The following is a 21,705-nucleotide window of genomic DNA, read 5'->3' as shown; positions in this document are numbered from 1 at the left end:
ACCTGCCTCAGCCTCCTGAGTAGCTGGGACTACAGGCGCCTGCCACCTCGCCCGGCTAGTTTTTTTTTTTTTTTTTTTTGTATTTTTTTGTATTTTTTTAGTAGAGACGGGGTTTCACCGTGTTAGCCAGGATGGTCTCGATCTCCTGACCTCGTGATCCGCCCGTCTCGGCCTCCCTGCTCTCTTAACATCAAGATTAGAAAGAATTTGCCTGAAATTCTGAGCGTAAATAAATCTTTTCTTGGGTTTTCATGCAGTTATCAACAACCCCACAAGGGGATGCTACAGCTCTACAATTGATGGAGGAGGGTAAGAGTTTTATTTCCAACTTACAAGAAATGGCATTCACATTTTTATATTTCCTTACAACTATGGAAGTATATATGAATTACCAGATGTTTCTATTTCATGCTATATAAATTTTAGCACTTATATTTCTGGCAGGTTACTTTAAAATATCATGGGTCAAAAACATCCATAAAAATAAAATTAGTTTGTTAATCTTCTTACATACTGCCAAGGAAGCTGCACCAAGTTTTGAAAAATTTGGAAGGCATCTCTAGAGACAGTCTTACTTAAAAAACAGATTATGTGGCACATTACAAGTTCATTTTGAGGGGCCCAGAGGCACAAGAGCTCATTTTTCTCCTCTGTACTGAGTGGTCTGGCACGTAATTTTAAAAACTTGACAAACTGAGCTCAGAAATTTTCATTTTAAAAATGTATGCTATTTGATGGAAAGTGGAAGACATGGTGTGGTGGGAGGATGACAGGTCCCAAATCTTCATCAATTTTTCATAGTGACTACGTTTGATTTTCTCCCCCTCTGTGGATGCATTTTACAAACTATAATACCCAAAATGCCAACATAAAGACCAATAAATCTTAGATCTGCCTTAGAGAGAGAGGCAAAAAATAAAGTAAACATTTTAAGAGTCTCCAAATCTTTCTACAAGTGATAACTATTCCAGGACAAGACTCTAAAATGAAGATGTCTGATGGCCAATCAGAAGAGGCTCTTTTAGGGACGAATGAAACTGATATCCGTAAGAAACACCTAAACATTCCTCTTTGAGGCAGTGGAAACTGAGTTCCAAAAAGTGCTCCTTAAAAGGTAAATGAGAAAAGCATGTTCATTTACATCCAGTGGAAACCCAAATCTAGCCAGAGAGATGCTGGGCAACATACTGAAAGGATACACAAGCTTTTAAGTGCTATAGACAGAAAAAAGCAATAGTTTCACATTGATTCTGCTAAGGAAACTAGCTCAATTTAATGTGTGAACACTAATTTTAACATCAGTTTAATGTTATTAGAGTCATTAAAAAGTAAAATAATATTGTAGTCATTATTGAACACCAAGAGCCCCAAAAAGTACCAGCTCAACAACATAAGACCTTAGACATTCAAAAAGTAACAGTAGGGCCTCTACGGTACATTTCAATGGGGTGTGGTGAAGGAAGAACAATGGTTAGTTCCCATAAACAACTGAGTTCCCTAAATAAAATCCTTTGCTTTCAAATATCCACGGTTCCTATGACCACTAACAAAACTTCTGAAATGCAGATACTGATGTGTGACCTAGCATTTTCTTACATGAAAAACTCTTATGTAATGTTTTAAATGTTTCCCATTTATCTCCTTAAGTCTTCACTTCTGAACAGAAAAATATTCCTAGATGATTCAGTTCTTTTATCTCAGTACCACAGGTCAAGTCATAAAACGTTCAATGTACTTCTGCGACAATGAATTAATGAACATATCAATATTAATGACATCTGGTTTATTACGCGGCAAATTTAAAATATGTTCAGAGTAAGCATTTATTTGCATATATATACTGTATTAAAGAGAATTAAACTACAGAGTTCACTAAAATGCTGGGCTCTTACCAGGCTTGATGAGAGGAATCAGTTCTTAATACATTCACAGGAACCTTAATCTCACCTAGGAAAACATCTTGGACCAGGTTTCCATTGTTCCACAAGTCGATCCTGAAAATTGAAAACTGGCTTTATGTTTTGCAAACAATGTTTAAGAGAGTGCATATCACAAAACAGCTTCAAATTACTTTGATCTGTATTATAGCATTAATTTTACATGCTTAAAAGATGTTAGCACCACCATATACATACCTCACTATCCAGACTAGAGAAGCAAAATACTACACAGCGGCTTTTATTTAAAAAGCACAGAAAGTAATTTTAAATAGTCTAAAAGAAGGCACTTAAACTGTCTTAGTTTGAAAGTCAAGGTTTTATTTTAATCTATAGCAATAAGGACTACAGAAAGAAACTACAAAAAGAAACCAACGCAATACTACAGTTTCTCTCTAGATTACCACCAATTAATATATAGAGAAAAATTAGAAAAATACATTACCTGATCACTCCAAACACATGATTAATATACCATCTAGATGAACACACTGTTAACATCACACCTACACATGCATTTAAAATATTTTTCCTTCCCAAAGGGCATAGATATTTAAGACCTAGGAAACAGCACAAACTTCAAACACATGCACCTGCTGAATTATCTTCTTACCTCACTGAAATTTCTGTTAGACAGCAGATATGTTAAGAAGAATAAAAAAATTATTTCTAAATTGGCTGAGATACAACTTCCTTTCCATTCATTACACTATAATCCAGAAATGTAAGGAACAATTTGGGAAAAATTAAAAATAGATGAAAATTAGGTCATCTTTGTTTATAAAATAAATACACCTTGAGTATTTCTGCAAACAAATCAGATTTTGGAGGATAATCTGGATTTAAATTAGATGCATACTCCTCTATCTTTCATCAACCAACCTACTATAGAGAATTCTATTAAAGTTGGTTTACCTTTTTTGGTTGAATTTAGGATTTTCTTTTGGTACACAAAAAAGCAATTCTGTAAAACTCCAAGGCACATACCTGATCTCTAGCTTTTCAATGTCCTCCTCTTCCACCTGGAACTGGGACTTTCTGGTGTAACTACTGGATCTGGTTACCTGTAAACAAAATATTTTAGTAAAAAAATTTTTTTTTAAAAAATACATTTTTCCTATAACTTAAAAATGATCATCTCCAAAATATTCAATTGTGGATAAAAGCAGAGGAAAATGTCCAAGTAATATTTTACTCAATAGCTGAATACAAAAGCAACTATGGAAGTAGAAGAAAATAAGGTGGTGTAAAAAAAAAATTGAAGAAAATCAGGTGGTGTAAAAAAAAATCAAAATAATCTTTGTCTCTATGCCATTCCTATCAACTCAATATATGGCAATGGCCAGGTGCAGTGGCTCATGCCTGTAATCCCAGCACTTTGGGAGGCCAAAGTGGGAGGATTGCTTGAAGCCAGGAGTTCAAGACCAGCCTGGGCAACAAAGTGAGACTGTCTCTATTTTAACAAAAATAAAATAAAATAAATATATCAATGAACATTAGATTCTCTGGCTCATACGTAGTCAGTTGGTGACTCAGAGGTGTTTAAAGACTTTCGCACATTTCTCAAGACACAATCCTACCCTGCACTTCCTTCTCACATTTTTGCTGAAAATATCAAGGCCATTGGAAGGAACTTCTTCAATGACCGTTCACCTGAACTTGTCCACTCCCACACAGGGTTCTCTACTTGAGTTTTTCTCATGCTCTTCTCAACAAGAGAATGGGATGATTTTCTTCTTTTCTAAGACTAGCCACCCACACAAGGTATGCAAATAAGCTTTCAGTAAGCATTATTTAATCTATTTTAATTACAGCTTTCTATACCAGTTTGTTCATCTCACTCAAGTCTAAGAAAAATTCTCCCCTTAAATTATGGTCTTCCTATCTCTTTCCTTTCTCAGACAAATATCTGAAAACTGTAATCCACCTTACAGCTTGTACTTCCTCACCACCCACTCACTATAGTAACGCCTTATAATCTTGGCTTCCTCACAGATCACTCTCCTAAAATCTCTCTCTTCATCACCAAATCTGATGATAAATTCTTAGTTCTTACCTCCCTTGATCTCCTATTTAATTTAGTGATCATACAACTGTATCTCCTTTCCCAGAAACACTCTATAGAGTTTACCTGACCACTACCTTGGCAACCTTATGCTGCTGTCTTTTGTTTCTTTTTCAGAATCTATGGATATATTATTCTTCCAAATGTTATGTTTTATCTTGTGCTAAAAACAACTTGGAGCTGCACAGTGCTGCACAGTCTACAAAGTGCTTTCACATCCATTATCTCCTTTGTTCATCAGAATGCTGCTCAGAGGCGGGCAGGGCTAGATTTATTATCCTCACTAAAAATGAGGAAGCTGAAGCACAGAAATTAAATGACATGCTCAAAGTTGAATACTTAAGTTGCAGAAATTAGTTTATTCACTTTTCTCCTTTATTGTATATTGTATACCTCTATTCTCTTGGCTTTCTTGACTGTTTATATAAACAAACCTTGAGTGTTGGTCAATAGCTATCACTCATCTTAAGTTTCGGTCATGAACTCCCTACTGGAGGATTTAAAATGTCAGTCCTCAAGCTAATTATGCTCCAAACTAAACCACTTTTATTTTTCTTCTTCCTTACTTTTCTATTTTTCCAGATTTGGAACCTTGGGGGCAGCATTCATCTACTTCCTTTCTCTTTTTTTCTATAACCAATTTGTCATCTTGCCCTTTGCATTATCTCTTTTATCTGCCTCTTCCTCTCTATTTCCATAGTGCTCTCTTGAAAGACACCCCTTCCCCTTCCCCCTCCCTTTTGCTTACACCTAAAGTACAACAGTCTCCCCATCTTTCTTCTTTCTCCCTAAGCCACCTGGACCTCAGATCATAGTTAATTCTTTCCCAAACACTGTTTTACTCATAACTTATAGGCTCAAAATCATTTACTTAAGCACCACAGCTAGGCACTCAAGGCCTTTCATCAGCTGGTCCTACTCTACCTTTCTAATCTTAGTTCCCATTATTTCCTTACGCAAGCCCAGTAAAATCAGTACTCGCTGTACTTTGGACATAACTTTCTGCTTTTCTGTCTCTGTGCCTCTGCTCAAAATGTTCATCATATCTAATACTCTCTTTCCTCAATCTTAGAAAATCCAATCTTTCTTCAAGCCTTTAATGGAGCATCTGACCTCCAGATGGAGTTCATCTGACCTCCCCAATATCTACTGCATTTTACTGTTGTATATATGTATACGTGTGTCTGCTTTGTGTTCCTTGCTTTAGATAAAGGACAGAGATGGAAATGTATCTATCTTTATAACCAACAAAAGGCCCTCTGAATGAATGTTGCAAGGCCTAACAAGTACTCCTGCCACAGCAGGCAGGTCAGGTCTTCTACTTTTACAAGGTGATCTGCTGACTGTAAGGATCCATGAAGCAGAGTAGATTACATCCACCTGAGGTTTAAGGTATGTGGGCTAACAGGGAGTGTGAGTGCCTTTAGTCAGTAGCTTTTAGACATTGCTGTCTTCTTCGTTTTCTCCAGGTTAGATGCAACCGCCATTAATAAATGTAGAACTGCACCAAGTCCTTAGCAAAGAAATGGGAAAGTCTCACATTGGTACTTTTTCTTTTGTTTTTTCTCCCTTGCTTCCCCCTCCACAATTCTTCCTGCTTCACTTTTGGCATTTTCTTTGGCCTGTGTTCCTTTATTAAAGCACAGTAATCAGGCATGACTAGAGGTACCCTTACGGTCTCCACTTCGAAATACCAAGAAAAATACACATACAGAAGGAAAGGCACAAAATGTGCCTTTTTTCAAACCTTCTCTACACGTTGATACGAACTGTAACATGCTTTATTAGAAAACAATCTTTTAGACAGTTGGATTTTTTTTTCTGTAGTTTGCAAATAATATGAAAAAGGATTTCTTTAACAAATGCTCCAAAGAAAAACACTCCAAAGCACTGTATTTGGGACAACTTCAAGGCAGCTGAAGCTGTCTATGAAGATAAGCAGGCATCCGTAGAATGAATTAGGCTACAAAAAAAGAGTAATAATAAGGCTCTAATCATACAGTATTTTATGGTCTCAAAGGATTCTCACATGCTTTGGGTCTTACAAAAACTCTATGAGTCAGGTAGTGCTGCTATTTTCCCTTCCAACTATTCTTTCACAGGATAAGAAACTTGAGTCACATTCAGTGACTCTTTCAAAGCCAACTGGACTGGAACTCAGATTTACTGAGTGGTAATTATACTTACTTCACTAGTGACTGTCAAAGGGCACCCTGCAGAAGAGTCCTGTGGCCACTGTGTGTTAGGAAGGGAGCTGGGTAGGTAAGGGAGGGTGCAAAGGAGGGCATGACAGTGAAGATGACTGTGGAGTGGGTATGGCCCTGGCCCTTCCTGCTCCCAAATTAGAGCTCTGCCTTTATTCATTTTATATATTGGGCTTCCATCGCAACACACCATGGCTCTACTGCTTTCTGCTTATCTGCATTAATTGATAAAATGATTACTATGATTGTGGTTTGAAAAAAGAAATCAACTAGCATTAAATATTACATATTTAATGTTAACATTTACGTAAAACAAAAAATTACCTCAAAATAAAAGATTTCATTAAACTGCGGATTGCTTGTTTTCTTCTTTACTTTTGTCTTCTTTTGGTCATTCCTGTTCCAATGTGGTAGAGTTTTACCTTGTAGAACTTAACAGTACACAATTATAAAACATGCTATTTCCAACCAGGGAGCCTGACCTCCATTTAAAAGTTAAGGTGACTCAGGGAAGATTCAGTTTTAAATATTGCTTGGAAAAAATTAAGTGTCCTTATAAACTCAAAGAATATATAAGCTTTAGGCATCCTCTATGTGCCAAGACTGTATTATTCTCCCTACGGACACACTAGACTGCCAACCTTTTTCAGGGGTTTTAAAAACACATTCTATTCTATCAGCAACTCAGAATAAATAGAAGGAAGACAATAAGATTTAGAGTACCTTCATCTATGTTGAAAAATACCCGAGGAACTTGAAAAACATTCTTAACTCAGCTTACTTCTTGGGCTTCAGATATAATAGAGACTTCTTAAAAAAATTTTTAATTTTAATTTAATTATAGATTCAGAGGAGGTTACAAAAAATGTATAGGGAAATCTTGTGTCTTTACCCAGTCTCCCCCAGTGTTAACATCTTACACAACCACAGTACAATAGCAAAACCCACAGTGACTTTTTATTTTTTATTTTTTTGAGATGGAGTTTTGCTCTTGTTGCCCAGGTTGGAGTGCAATGGTGCAATCTCAGCTCACCACAACCTATGCCGCAGGGTTCAAGTGATTCTCCTGCCTCAGCCTCCCGAGTAGCTGGGATTATAGGCATGCGCTACCACACCCAGCTAATTTTGTATTTTTAGTAGAGACGGGGTTTCTCCTTGATGGTCAGGCTGGTCTCGAACTCCTGACCTCAGGTAATCCGCCTGCCTCGGCCTCCCAAAGTGCTGGGATTACAGGCGTGAGCCACCGCGCCTGGCCAGACATTTTAAAACACAAATTCATATGCCAAATTGTCTCTAACTGTATGTTACCAAATAATTAAAGAATTTCTCAGGTACAGATTATTTTAAAAAACAAAAACAGCTCCACTAGATTGAACATTTTTATCATGCAAAAATAAATCTCTCTAATAGCATTTAATGTCATAGGACTGAGTATATGCTAATAGCATACTATTGTTTGAGCACCTAATAAATACTGGCATGGTACTAGGTACTTTACATACATACATAAATACATTTTTCAAAGTGACTTAGTAGTGATTTTCTACAAAGTCAGAATAACTAGAGACTCTGGGGATAGGGAAAAGGAGTGTGTATGTATGCATGCATGTGTGTGTAGATGGAATACTGTGCTTCTTGTTTCCTGATTCTAAACCTTCAAGTTGTAGACATATTTCAGATGTATCAGTTCCTTAAAGAAACCATAATGAAGTCATATAACACACCGTATTACAAAATGCTATAGGATTTTTTCACAAATTATTATAAATCATTTAAATTAATGATATGGTACACTTTGCCATGCTCTAGTACTTCAGCAGGTTTTCTACAGTTGGAATTCTCTCTGTAGAGGACAGATCTCATGAGTAGAAAAGGCGATTTTTCAGTCCTGAGTTGCCTTCCAGATAAAAATATATAAATTGTCTTGTTATTCTGAACTGGCATTCATTAAAACAGGATTTTACATGCATAAAATTTAGGATATTTGAAAGTAGGAATGCTGATGCATGAACAGTCAAGTTTATGTTTTAAAGCACTACATTGTAATAGTATAAAACTGAGGTTGTTCCCTAAAGCCTAACAGCATGGCAGATTTAAAATGGGGTACCAATTTCTGTCTGTAAAAAGAGGGTTTTGTTATTAACAAGTGTATAATAGAACTCACTAAAGATTATTCTTTCAAAGCATTTACTACTTTGTGTTATAAACAGCTATTTATCATTTGCTCACAGAATCTTACTTTTTAAATTTTTAAATCAAACATTAAAACTTAAAAACCTAATAATAATTCAATAAACATTACCTAGAAGGGCCCACTAGAGAAACTGTTGCATAAGGGTCACAGCTTTGGCCATTTATGAGAGGCAACCCATGGCATGCCTTGATGCTAAGGTAGAATAAAAGAGATTTAACATATTAGATGCCAGTTAAACAAGATAAAACATTACCTTTAAACACAAACTAATACATTCAAAGGGTTAAGAATTGTTTTCCATGTGTCTGCAGTTGTATGGCTATATACTACCTACTCCATACACATATGTATGCATTTTTAAATTTATGCTATCCACAATCATTAATGAAACTATCACATACAGGCTGAGCATTCCAAATTAAAAAATCCAAAGTCCTCCAAAATTCGAAACTTTCTGAGCACCAACAAGATGCTCAAAGGAAATGCTCACTGGGGTATTTCAAATTTGGGCTTTCTGGATTTGGGATGCTTAATGGGCAAGTATATACAATGAAAATACTCCAAAAAAAACAAAAAACAAAAAAACCCAACAAGAATAAGAAATTCAAAACACTTCTAGTCTCAAGCATTGTAGATAAGGGATGTGTAATAGTCAACACATTTCCTCCTGCTAAATACCCAACAAGGTACATTTTGTGGTTTGATAATACATCAAAACTGCTGTGGCCTCTAAAAAGGAAAAGAAAGCGGTACAAACCCTAAATGAGAAGCTACAAACCAAGCCAGCTCTATGGCATCATATCCTCTGCTAAAGCATGAATGACAAACAAGGAAACAACTGTGGCTTCCACTTAAAAATCTGATTCATAAATATGGGGTAAGCCTCACACAATTCTGTAGCCTTTTATTCCAATTCTCAGTAAACAGCTCCTGCACTATTCTGTAGAAAATGTTTTCGACCATAAAATCCAAGGTCATCTAATCTATTCCATGGCTCACAGTTGTTGGTATCTACAGAGAACACAGAATCTAACTTTAGTGATTTGTTCCTCCAATTTTCTCACTAAATATTACTGAGTTTATGAGTTTAGTTTAATGTCTAAGGTTCTGCATTTTCTAATGCCTAAGAGAAACTCATGAGTGTTGTTGAAAAGTATTCTTTGTTGAAAGATGCAAGCTGTTGAGTAACATCCTTATTTCTCTCCACAACCCACAGGTCACAGATGTGAGTGAAGTGCTATTGGTATACTGATGAGTAAAGACAGAAATGATAATATGACTCATTTCTATTAAGCTGGGCATCAAAAAATAAAGAAATTTTGAAACTAGCCAAAGAAAACACAAGCCAGAATAATAATTCTGGTTTTTAATGTGGGGTTCAGGAATACTCAGATTTTTCCATTGTACATACTGCTTAAAACTTACACTTCTTGGGCTAAACCTCAAAATGATACCTGATACAGCATTTGCAGTTTACTACGCACTTTCACAAAATGCACCTAATTCTCACAACTGCCTTTGAGAAGAGTATTATGCCATTTAAAAGAAGTAAGGCTCAAGGAGGTTATGTGAGAAAGTTACAATGTAAGGCTCAAAGAGGCAGCATAACTTGTAAGAAGTTGGCCAAGACTCAACTTCTACTTTTTAATTTTGTTACTGAAGTCCAGTGCCCTTCTATATTCCCACTGTGCCCCCAAATACAATATTACTCTCCTTGTAATACCACATTTGTCTCACATAAACACCAATTATGAGAAACCTTAATGACAGAAATCCAATTTTCTATTTTATGAGGTATAAAAAACCAGAGGAAAGGCCGGGCGTGGTGGCTCACGACTGTAATCCCAGCACTTTGGGAGGCCAAGGCCGGCGGATCACCTGAGGTCGGCAGTTTGAGACCAGCCTGACCAACATGGAGAAACCCCGTCTCTACTAAAAAGAACAAAATTAGCCAGGCATGGTGGCTCATGCCTGTAATCCCAACTACTCAGGAGGCTGAGGCAGGATAATCGCTTGAACCCGGGAGGTGGAGGTTGTGGTGAGCTGAGATTGCACCATTGCACTCCAGCCTGGGCAAGGAGAGCAAAACTCCGTATTTAAAAAACAAACAAACAAACAACCCAGAGGAAAATGCAGTACTGACTTATAAGTACACAAAAACTTATGAAAGGATAAGAATATCCACAAACCAGAACAAGGATGCCCATAAACCAGAAGTGTCACCCTACAGAAATCATTAGTACTCTTAATTTTAAAATATAAAACAGTTAAGAATTGAGTTTTCTGCAAAACTTAAGTAATATTATTAAATATAGGTTATTTTATTCATTACACATATTTGGAAATATTATTTTTCTAATGACCTAGGATAGCAATGTTCTTCCAATCTGTAAGGCAAGCAATTTCATATCATAAATTATGGATGGGCAGAAAACAAATGTTGAAAATAACCCCAATATAAGGAATTTTATATTTTATTTATATGTGACATATAAAGCATTTACATTAATACAGTATCTAAAAATTACAAAGGTAAATAAATAATATAAACAGTTTATAATAAGACTGATCTGAATCTTTTCTTTGGACTTTTTTTTTAAACTAAAAGAAAATGTTAACTTTTACATCCGGGTAAGATGGAGTATCAGGAACTAGATTTATTCTCCACCCAAAATGAACTGGACAAAATCAGCAGTGAAGGACAGGTGAGCCCTCCAACTGCCCCAGCTTACAGCTAAATGGTTTCTCTGAGAAGAGGAGACAAAGCTGTCAGCAGGAGGAAGTCAAAGTGACTAGAGCCCCCAGGGCAGAGTACTAAAGGGAAGAAAGTTGCACAGAGAAAGAAAAATCTCCAGGGAGCTACAAGAATCCCCCCCTGAGTTTTCAGCTGAGTACTGACACATGTATATATATGAGGAAATCATCTGAGGCTGGGGAAAGAACCATTTGAAAAGAATAGAGGGAACAGTTCCTAAAACCCACGCATGGCTAGCAAGAGGTACCATCAGCCACAGTAGAAAACCTGGTAATTCATGGGTACTGCCTTAATAGCAGGAAAACATAAGCCCTCCAGTAAAGGCTGTGCTTGTCTGTTTAACAAAAGTTAAAAGCAAACCATGAAAGGATCAAACTGTTTCTAAGTAACTTAACCAAGTGCTAAACAAAGCTCAAGTACATTCATAGACATATAAAAATATCCAGCAACTTCACAATGTCTGGCATGCAACAGAAAATAACCAGGAATGCAAGGAACCAAGAAATTATCATCCATAATGAAAAGAAATATCAATAGAAACAGAATTAGAAATGACAAAAAAGATAGAACTAGCAAAGACATTTAGGTTATAATTATATTCCATATGTTCCACACAGACACAAAAGACAATAAAAACGGAAAAATCTAGAGATGAAAAACATACTGAGTGGAATTAAACATTCGCTAAGACTTTGGGGGAGTAGTTGGATAGACATGAGAATCAATACTTCAGTTTTAAATGTGTTAAGTTTGCAATGTGATACATCAAAGTAGACATATTAATCTGAAACTCAGAAAACAGACCTGGGTTGAAAGCACAAGGTATAGGCAATTAAAAAAAGCTTGTTATTTTGAAATAATTTCAGATATTCCAAAAAGCTGTTAAAATAATAGAGTTTCCAGATACTCATCAACCAATGTTAACATTTTATATAACCGTAGCAGAATTACTGCAATCTGTAGCCCTTACTCAAATTTCACCAATGTACTTTTTTGATCTAGGACACAATATAGGATCCCATACTGCATTTAGTTGTCATGTCTTCCTATTCCTCTCCATCCCAAGACAGTTCATTAGTTTTCTTTCTTTGCCCCATGATCTTGCCAGTATTGGTTGGCCAGTTATTTTGTAGTGTATTCTTTAATCTGAGTCTGTCTGATGTTTACTCACGATTAGGTTGAGGTTATGTATCTTGGTGCCCTCAGTGCATCCTATTGGGAGGTACTGGATGTCTCATTATTGGTGATGTTAACTTTGATCACTCAATTAAGGTGGCATCTATCAGATATCTTGTGGGAAGGATTCTTTGAGACTATGCAAAAATACTGTTTGTCATCATACTTACGCTCACTTAGCATCCACAGATGATCTGTTGAATTGTCCCCTCACCCACTTATTACTGTGATGTTTGCCAATGTTGATTTTCATTTCCATCATCCTCCTACATTCATTAATTAGAATTCTACCATAGGAAAAAGCAGTCCTTTCTCCCTACCAAGTATTTTAAAACTGTTTATTTGTATCAGTATTGTCGTATGAATATTTTATTTTATAAGTTTGAATCCACTATTATTATTCATTATTTATTCTGAAGCTCAAATTGTTCCAAATTTGGTAATTTGAAGTCTCTTTACATTGGCTTCAATGTCCTTTGTACATATCTCCATTATTTTTTTAGCACTTTCTTACTTTTTGAGCCCCAAAGATGCTCCAGACTCATCTCATATTTCCCCTACCCAAGTCCTGAAATAAGCTACTGCTAAAAAGAAGTCCAGGTTCTTTTACTGAAGCTGCACTAATGCTCTCGTCATTAGCCACATGTGGTTATTTACATTTAATTAAAATTAAACAAAATTAAAACTTCAGCTCTTTGGTCATATTAGCTGTATTTCAAGTTTTCAATATCCACACATGGCTAGTGGCTACTGTTTTGGACAGTGAAGACACAGAGCACTTTCTACATCACAGAAAAATCTACTGGAAATTGCTGATTGGAGAATTGCAAACACACACACACACACACACACGAGTACACACACACACTCACTCATACACACTCTTAGCACTATTTTTCTCTAGAGAAGTCTGCCTTCAAAGGAGAGCAGAGAAATGGGAATGATAAAAAGGACTGGGGTATGGGTGGGCAGAGATGAGGTCTGGGGACGCATGACTTTTAGGATAGAGATACTAGAACATGTTTATTTGTGGAAGGAACCATCTAGAGGAGAAGGTAAAGTTGACAAAACAAGAAAAAGAAGGCATAACTGAAGGAGCAAAACTCTTAAGTAGAGGAAATAAATGGAATCTAGAGCTCAGATGGAAGAATTCAATGTCAAGAAAAGGAGTACCTCCTCTGCTATAAGGACAAAATGATGGATGCAAATTAGGTTTGTAGATTTGGATTCAGGAAGATGTAAGCAATTTCCAGGCTGTGGTGATAGAGAATCCTATAGCTGTATTAGAGAAGCACAGTTAAGTTCCAGGGCAGACGTAAGTGCCCATGTGAGGCCTGTGATGATAAATTTAAAGTGAAATTAGTCTACGTGATTTTCTCCAGCAATATTCATGTGCAGATTGAACACATAGGAAGAGGTCACTTTCAATTATTAGTAGAGTTTTTCCAGATAAATAAGAATAATGAGAACAATAGGGGAATTGACGGAATCTGCAAGAAAATGTTCTACAGTGATAGAACACGGAAAAAGATGTAGAAAGAAGTGAAAACAGAAACACAGTGAAGATCAACGGATTGGGAGAGGTCAAAAAATGTTGCAGTGGGGACTTTCTAGGTCTGGAGGATAACAGTAACTACTAGGGTATGAATCTTTCCATACATTACTCCCCCAAAACCGAAGTCCAGCAAGAAGCACAAAGAAAGCCATATGTGAAACCATGCCTTTAGCATTACTAAAAAACAGAGAATGTCACGAACTTCAGAATATCTATAAGGATGAGAAATCAACAATGAATTCCATAAAGCTATCACTGGAACTCTGCTGCTACAAGACAGTGAGTATGGAGAGCAAAGGCTTAAGAAACTCTGAAAAAAAGAATAAGTGGAAAAACATAGAAGAAATGGATAAATTCCTAGACACATACAACCTAACAAGATTGAACCATGAAAAAATCCAAAACCTGAAGAGACCAATAACAAGTAATGAAATTGAAGCTACAATAAAAAGTCTTCCAGCAAAGAAAAGCCTGGGACCTAATGGCTTCACTGCTGAATTATACCAAATATTTCAAGAAGAACTAATACCAATCCTACTCACAGTTAGTCCAAAAAAGAGAGAGGGGAATACTTCCAAATTCATCCTATGAGGCCAGCATTACCCTGATACCAAACCAGAGAAAGACACATCAAAAAAAGAAAACTACAGGCCAATATCCCTGATGAACCTTGATGCAAAAATCTTCAACAAAATATCAGCAAACCCAATTCAACAACACATTAAAAAGATCATTCATCATGACCAAGTGGGATTTGTCTCAGGGATGCAAGGATGGTTCAATATATGCAAATTAATCAATGTGACACATCATATCAACAGAATGAAGGACAAGAACCATATGAACATTTCAACTGATGCTAAAAAAGTATTTGACAAAATTCAACAGTCCTTCATAATAATAAAACCCTCAAAAAATAGACAGAGAAAGATCATACCTCAACACAATAAAAGTCATATAGTACATATCCATAGCTAGTGTCATACTGAATGGGGAACAACTGAAAGTCTTTTCTCTAAGATCTGGAATGTGACAAGGATGCCCACTTTCACCATTGTTATCCAAGTCCTAGCTAGAGCTATCAGACAAGAGATAGAAATAAAGACATCCAAACTGGAAAGAAAGAAGTAAAATTATCCTTGTCTGCAGATGATATGATCTTATTTGGAAAAAACCTAAAGACTCCACCAAAAAAACTATTAGACCTGATAAACAAATTTAGTAAAGTTGCAGGATACAAAATTAACACAACAAAAATCAGTGGGGTTTCTATATGCCAACAGTGAACAATTTGAAAAATAAATCAAGAAAATTATACTGCTTACACAATAGCTACAAATAAAACAAAACAGCTAGGAATTAACCAAACAAGTGAAAGATATCGATAATGAAAACTGTAGAACACTGGTGCAGGAAATTGAAGAGGACATCCAAAAATGGAAAGATACTGCAAGTTCATGGACTGAAAGAATCAATGTTGTTAAAATGTCCACACTACCTAAAACAATCTACAGATTCAATGCAATCCCTATCGAAATACCAATGTCATTCTTCACAGAAATAGAAAAAAAAAATCCCAAAATTTATATGAAACCACAAAAGACCCAGAATAACCAAAGCTATCCTGAGCAAAAGGAACAAAACTAGAGGAATCACATTATCTGATTTCAAATTATACTACAGAGCTATAGTAACCAAAACAGCATTACACTGGCATAAAAACAGATACATAGATCAACAGATCATTATAGAGAACCTAGAAACAAATCCGTACATCTACAGTGAACTCATTTTTAATAAAGGTGCCAAGAACACACATTGGGGAAAGGACAGTTTCTTCAATAAATGGTGCTGGGAAAAACAGATATCCATATGCAGAAGAATGAAACTAGACCCATATCTTTCACCATATTAAAAAAACAAATAAAAATGGATTAAAGGCTTAAATCTAAGACCACAGACTATGAAATTACTACAAGAAAACTTTGGGAAACTCTCCAGGACATTGGACTAGACAAAGATTTCTTGCATAATAGTTGCCACAAGCACACAAGCACAGGCAACCAAGTGAAAATAGACAAATGGGATCACACCAAGTTAGGAAACAATCAACAAAGTGAAGAGACAACCCACAGAATGGAAGAAAATATTTGCTAACTATCCGTCTGAGAAGGGATTAATAACCAGAATATGTAAGGAGCTCAAACAACTCTACAGAAAAAAAAAATCTAATAATCTTATTAAAAAATGAGCAAAAGATCTGAATAGATATTTCTCAAAAGAAGACACACAAATGGCAAATAAGTTTATGAAAAGGTGCTCAACATCACTGATCATCAGAGAAGTGCAAATCGAAACTACAATGAAATTATAATTTTTCTCCAGTTAAAATGGCTTTTATCCAAAAGATATGCATAACGAATATTGGTGAGGATATGGAGAAAAGGGAACCCTTGTACACTGCTGGTGGGAATGTAAATTAATAAAACCACTATGGAGAACAGTTTGGAGGTTCCTCAAAAAACTAAAAATAGAGCTACCATACGATCCAGCAATCCCACCAAAGAAAGGAAATCAGCATATTGAAGAGATATCTGCACACTCATATTTACTGCAGCACTATTCACAATAGTCAAGAATTGGAAGCAATCTAAGTGTCCATCAACAGGCGAACTGATCAAGAATATGTGGTATATATACACAATGGAGTACTTTTCAGTCATAAAAAAGAACCAGATCCTGTCATTCAAAATAATAGGGATGGAACTGGAGATCATTATGTTAACTGAAATAAACCAGGCACAGAAAGACAAACTTTGTGTGGTCTCACTTGTGGGAACTAAAAATTCAAACAATTGAACTCATGATAACAGAGAGCAGAACAATGTTTTCCAGGGGCTGGGACACGAAGTAGGGGCACGAAAATATAGTTAGATATAATGGATAAGATCTCGTATTTAACAGCATAAGAAGGTGACTACAGTCAACAATAATTTAAAATAACTAAAAGAGGGTCAGGCTTGGTGGCTAATGCCTGTAATCCCAGCACTTTGGGAGGCCGAGGCGGGCACATCACGAGGTCAGGAGTTCAAGACCAGCCTGATCAACATGACGAAACTCCGACTATACTAAACATACAAAAATTAGCCAGGCGTGGTGGTGCATGCCTGTAATCCCAGCTACTTGGGAGGCTGAGGCAGGAGAATTGCTTGAACCCAGGAGGCAGAGGTCATGCCACTGCACCTCAGCCTGGTCGACAGAGCGAGACTCCATCTCAAAAAAAAAAAAAATGTGTAGCACCTCCCCACTCTCTCTCCTGTTCCTGCTCCTGCCATTTGGGACAACTGCTCCCCCTTTGCCTTTGCTATTATTGGAAGTTTCCTGAGGCCTCCCTAGAAGCAGATGCTGCCATGCTTCCTGTATAGTCTGCAGAACTGTGAACTAATATTAAACTTCTTCATAAATTACCCAGTCTCAGGTATTTCTTTATAGTAATGTGAGAATGGACTACTAACAAGACACTAACACCAACATGACATGATTGTTGTGATTATGTGACATGGATCTGAAAGCAGCCATCATAAAAATAATTCAATGAGCAATTTTTTTTTTTTAACTTAAGTTCAGTGGTACATGCACAGGTCTGTTATATAGGTAAACCTGTGTCACAAGGGTTTGATGTACAGATTATTTTGTCACTCGGGTATTAAGGCTAGCACCCATTAGTTATTCTTCCCGATCCTCTCCCTCCTCCTACCCTCCACCCTTCGGTAGGCCCTAATGTCTGTTGTTCCCCTCTACATGTCCATGCATTCTCATCATTTAGCTCCCACTATAAGTGAGCACATGCAGTGTTTGGTTTGGTTTTCTGTTCCTGCATTAGTCTGCTAAGGATAATGGCCTCCAGCTCTACCTATGTTCCTGCAAAGGATATGATCTCATTCTTTTTTATGGCTGTATAGTATTCCTTGGCATATATGTACTGCATTTTCTTTACCCAGTCTGCCATTGATGGCCATTTAAGTTGATTCCACGTCTTTGCTATTGTGAATAATGCAATGAGCAATTACGAAAATGTTTAAAACAAAAAAACAAACAAGAAAGTCTCAGCAAAAGAAACTCTCACCAAAGGAAAAAAGTTATAAAGAAGAATCAAATATAAATTTTAGAACTTAAAAATATAATAACCAATATAACTCAATGGATAGGCTAAACAGAAGAATGAAGAGGACACAGGAAAGAATTACTGAACCTGAAGACATAACAATAGAAATCACCCAATTTGAACAACAGAGGGAAAAATAGACTGGGGGGAAAGCAAAGGTCAAAGCCTCAGAGGGACCTCTGGGACTGTAAAAAAAAAAAAAAAAGACCTAACATTTGTGCCACTGGAGTTCTGACAGAAGGAGAGAAAGAGCAGAGGTGATAAAGAATTAAGAGAAGAAATAATGGTTGAAAATTCCCCAAATCTGGCAAAAGACATAAATATACATAGTCAAGAAGCTGAGCGAACCCCAAACAGGATAAACGGAAAGAAATCTATTCCAGGATACATCACAGTCAAACCAAAACATATGGAAATCTAAAGGCAGGCTGGGTGTGGTGGCTCACACCTATAATCCAAGGACTTTGGGAGGCCAAGCGCAGAAGGATCACTTCAGGCCAGGAGTTCGAAAGCAGCCTGGTCAATATGGCGAAACCCCATTTCTACTAAAAATATAAAAATTAGTTGGGCATGGTGGTACATGTCTGTAATTTCAGCTACTTAGGAGGCTAAGGCATGAGAATCGCTTGAACCCAGGAGGCAGAGGTTGCAGTGAGCTGAGATCGCACCACTGCGCACCAGCCTGAGCGACAGAACTAGACTGTTTCAAAAAAAGAAAAAGAAAAAAGAAAATTAAAGAAAGAAAGAAAAAAATAAAAGAAATCTAAAGGCAAAGAACAACCTTAAAAGAAGCCAGAGAAAAACGGCGTGTTACCTATAGGGAAAAACAATCTGAACGACAATGAATTTCACATCAGAAACCATGGAGGACACAAGGAAGTGGTACATTTTCAAATGTGGAAAGAAAAGAACCATCCACTCAGAGTTCTATATCTACTATAATTATCTTTTACAAATGAAGAGGAAATCAAGACCTTCTGAGATGAAGGAAAACCAAGAGAATGTATCACCAGGAGACTTACTCTAAAAGAATGGTAAAAGGAAACTCTCTAAACCTAATCACAGAAGGAATCTTGAAACATCAGAAAGGAAAAAATAACATGGAAAGGGCAAACATGTGGGTAAAGACAACAGACATACACTTTCCTTCTCCTCTAACTCTTCTCAATTGTGTTAGATGGCTGAAGCAAAAAATATAGCATTGTTTGATGTGGGTCTCAATATATGTAGATGAAATATTTAAGACAAAGTATATTACAAATGGGGGAGGGTAAAGGGATTTAAAGGAAGGTAGAGTATATACACTTTATTCTAACTGGTAACATGTTGACATCAGTACATTATGATAAGTTATGCATGTACAATGTAATACCTAGAGCAACCACTAAAAAAAAAAAAATTTATACAGATAGACTATAGATTTTTTAAAAACAATATAAATAAATCAAAATGGAATTCTAAAAAGTGTTCAAGTAACCCACAGGAAAAAGAAAACAGAAAACTAGAAAATAGGAGACAAACAGAAAACAAGAAAAAGGCAGATTTAAGCCTAATATATTAACAATTACATTAAAAATAAATGGAAAAAACTCACCAAAAAAAGATAGAGATTGGCAAAAATTAATCTTTAAAAAAGTGACCCAACTATATTCTGTCTACAAAAAACTAAACACAGTCATTCAGATAGGTCTGAGTAAAAAAAGCCAATCTCAAAAGGTCACATAAGATTCCATTCACATAACATTCTTGAAATGACAAAATTATAAAGACAGATTAGAGGTTGCCAAGGGTTAGAAGAGAGGAGTGGTTAGTATGGGATAAGGGATATCTTTATGGTGACAGAAGAGTTTCTTATCTAGGTGGTGGTAGTTTTTGTTTTTGTTTTTTTTTTTTTTTTGAGACGGAGTCTCGCTCTGTCGCCCAGGCTGGAGTGCAGTGGCTGGATCTCAGCTCACTGCAACCTCCGCCTCCCGGGTTCACACCATTCTCCTGCCTCAGCCTCCGGAGTAGCTGGGACTACAGGCGCCGGCCACCTCGCCCGGCTAATATTTTGTATTTTTAGTAGAGACGGGGTTTCACTGTGTTAGCCAGGATGGTCTCAATCTCCTGACCTCGTGATCCGCCCGTCTCGGCCTCCCAAAGTGCTGGGATTACAGGCTTGAGCCACCGCGCCCGGCCTAGGTGGTGGTAGTTACACAAATCTATACACATGATAAAATGATCTATAACTATATACGTACATTATGCCAATGTCAATTTCCTGGTTTTGGTATTGTGCTACAGTCATGCAAGATGTACCCACTGAGGGAAAAAGAGTGAAAGGTACACAGGACCTCTCTGTACTATCCTTACAACTTTCTGTAAATCTATAATTATTTCAAAATTTTAAAGTTGGGGGAAAAATATCAAACTGCCAGAGTTCAAATTCAGGCTCCAACACTTCCTATGTGAAATTAGGCTTATTTAACCAATATGGGCATCAGTTTTGTCATCAGCAAAAGGAGGATAACAGTATCTACCAAATTATGACCAGAAACATATAACACACCAAAAAGGAAAGGATACACGTACAATGTGGATGAATCTCAAAAGCATTATGCTAAGTGAAAGACAGCAGACACAAAAAAGACATATCATATACTTTAGTTCAAATAACACTTTGGAAAAGGCAAAAACTATGGGGACAGAAATCAGATCATGGTTGCTTGGAGCTGGGTGTGGGGAGAGGGAACTGAACTACACATCTTTGAGTAACACCTTTTGTTATAGTTTTGACTTTTGAAATCTTGCAAATATTCTATTCAAAAATAAAATTAAGCCTACAAGGATGGGGGAAAAAAATTAAATTGGGGGAAGGAGCACAAGAAAACCCTTAAATTGAATGCAAACAAACCAAACTAACTGTATTTCAAATGACTATTACAATTAAACCGAAGCAGGGGAGGAAGTAGCGGAAGACCTAATCCAGATGCTTTCACCATATGCTCTCAGTTGGTCTACAGAGTCAGTCTGTGGAGAAAAAGCTGCAAACAGATCTTGAACTGTTTTTAGTAGCTAAACCCAAATTCCCAAATTGAGAAACATTAAAAAAAAAATTGGCTTATAATCTTAAAAAATGTTAATACAATCAAAGAAAAGCAAAAAGTTATTCCATGTTAAAAGAGATTAAAGAGACATGTCAACTAAACATAAAACATAATCTTGGAGCGGATCCTTTCTTAGAAGGAAAAAAACGCCTTAACAGACATCACTGGGACAGTTAACAAAAGTGGAATATAATAACTGCAGATTAAAATATTAGAAAATAACTACAGATTTTTAAAAAGTATTGTAACAATGTTAAACTTCCTGAATTTGGTAACTGTACTGGAGTTATTTAAGATAATATCGCTATTCTTAGGAAATACATACCGATATATTAAGAGATAAAGAGTCATACATATGCAGTCTTCTTTCAAAGAGGTCGGAAAAAGTTAATGAAATATTACATATAGTAGTAAACAGACATATTTATACATAGACAGAATACTTCAAAGGAGCTGGGGTTCACAACTGATGAGAATAAGTTACAGTCAGGAGCAGCAATAGGAGAGTAGTATCTACTCTACTCCCTGGCCTTACAATATGTGGACATGATAGAAAAAGCCTGTAATT

The 21,705-nt window shown here is 36.4% G+C and overlaps 1 protein-coding gene across 3 annotated transcripts in view; it reads right to left on the bottom strand.

Moving 5' to 3' along the window:
- Nucleotides 1–21,705, bottom strand: part of RASA2 (RAS p21 protein activator 2) — a 123,553-nt gene that overhangs the window by 54,623 nt on the left and 47,225 nt on the right. For all 3 annotated transcript variants that reach the window (XM_023192128.2, XM_023192129.2, XM_023192130.1), the window contains exons 6-9: nt 8,509–8,592; nt 6,531–6,603; nt 2,925–3,001; nt 1,893–1,994 (exon numbers count right to left, since the gene is read on the bottom strand). In XM_023192128.2, the coding sequence (XP_023047896.1) occupies nt 1,893–1,994; nt 2,925–3,001; nt 6,531–6,603; nt 8,509–8,592 (336 nt within the window). The remainder of the gene's footprint in view (nt 1–1,892; nt 1,995–2,924; nt 3,002–6,530; nt 6,604–8,508; nt 8,593–21,705) is intronic.

This window comes from Piliocolobus tephrosceles, chromosome 2, assembly GCF_002776525.5.
Source record: "Piliocolobus tephrosceles isolate RC106 chromosome 2, ASM277652v3, whole genome shotgun sequence".
NCBI classification, from domain to species: domain Eukaryota; kingdom Metazoa; phylum Chordata; class Mammalia; order Primates; family Cercopithecidae; genus Piliocolobus; species Piliocolobus tephrosceles.
This window is presented reverse-complemented; position numbering and strand designations above follow the sequence as displayed.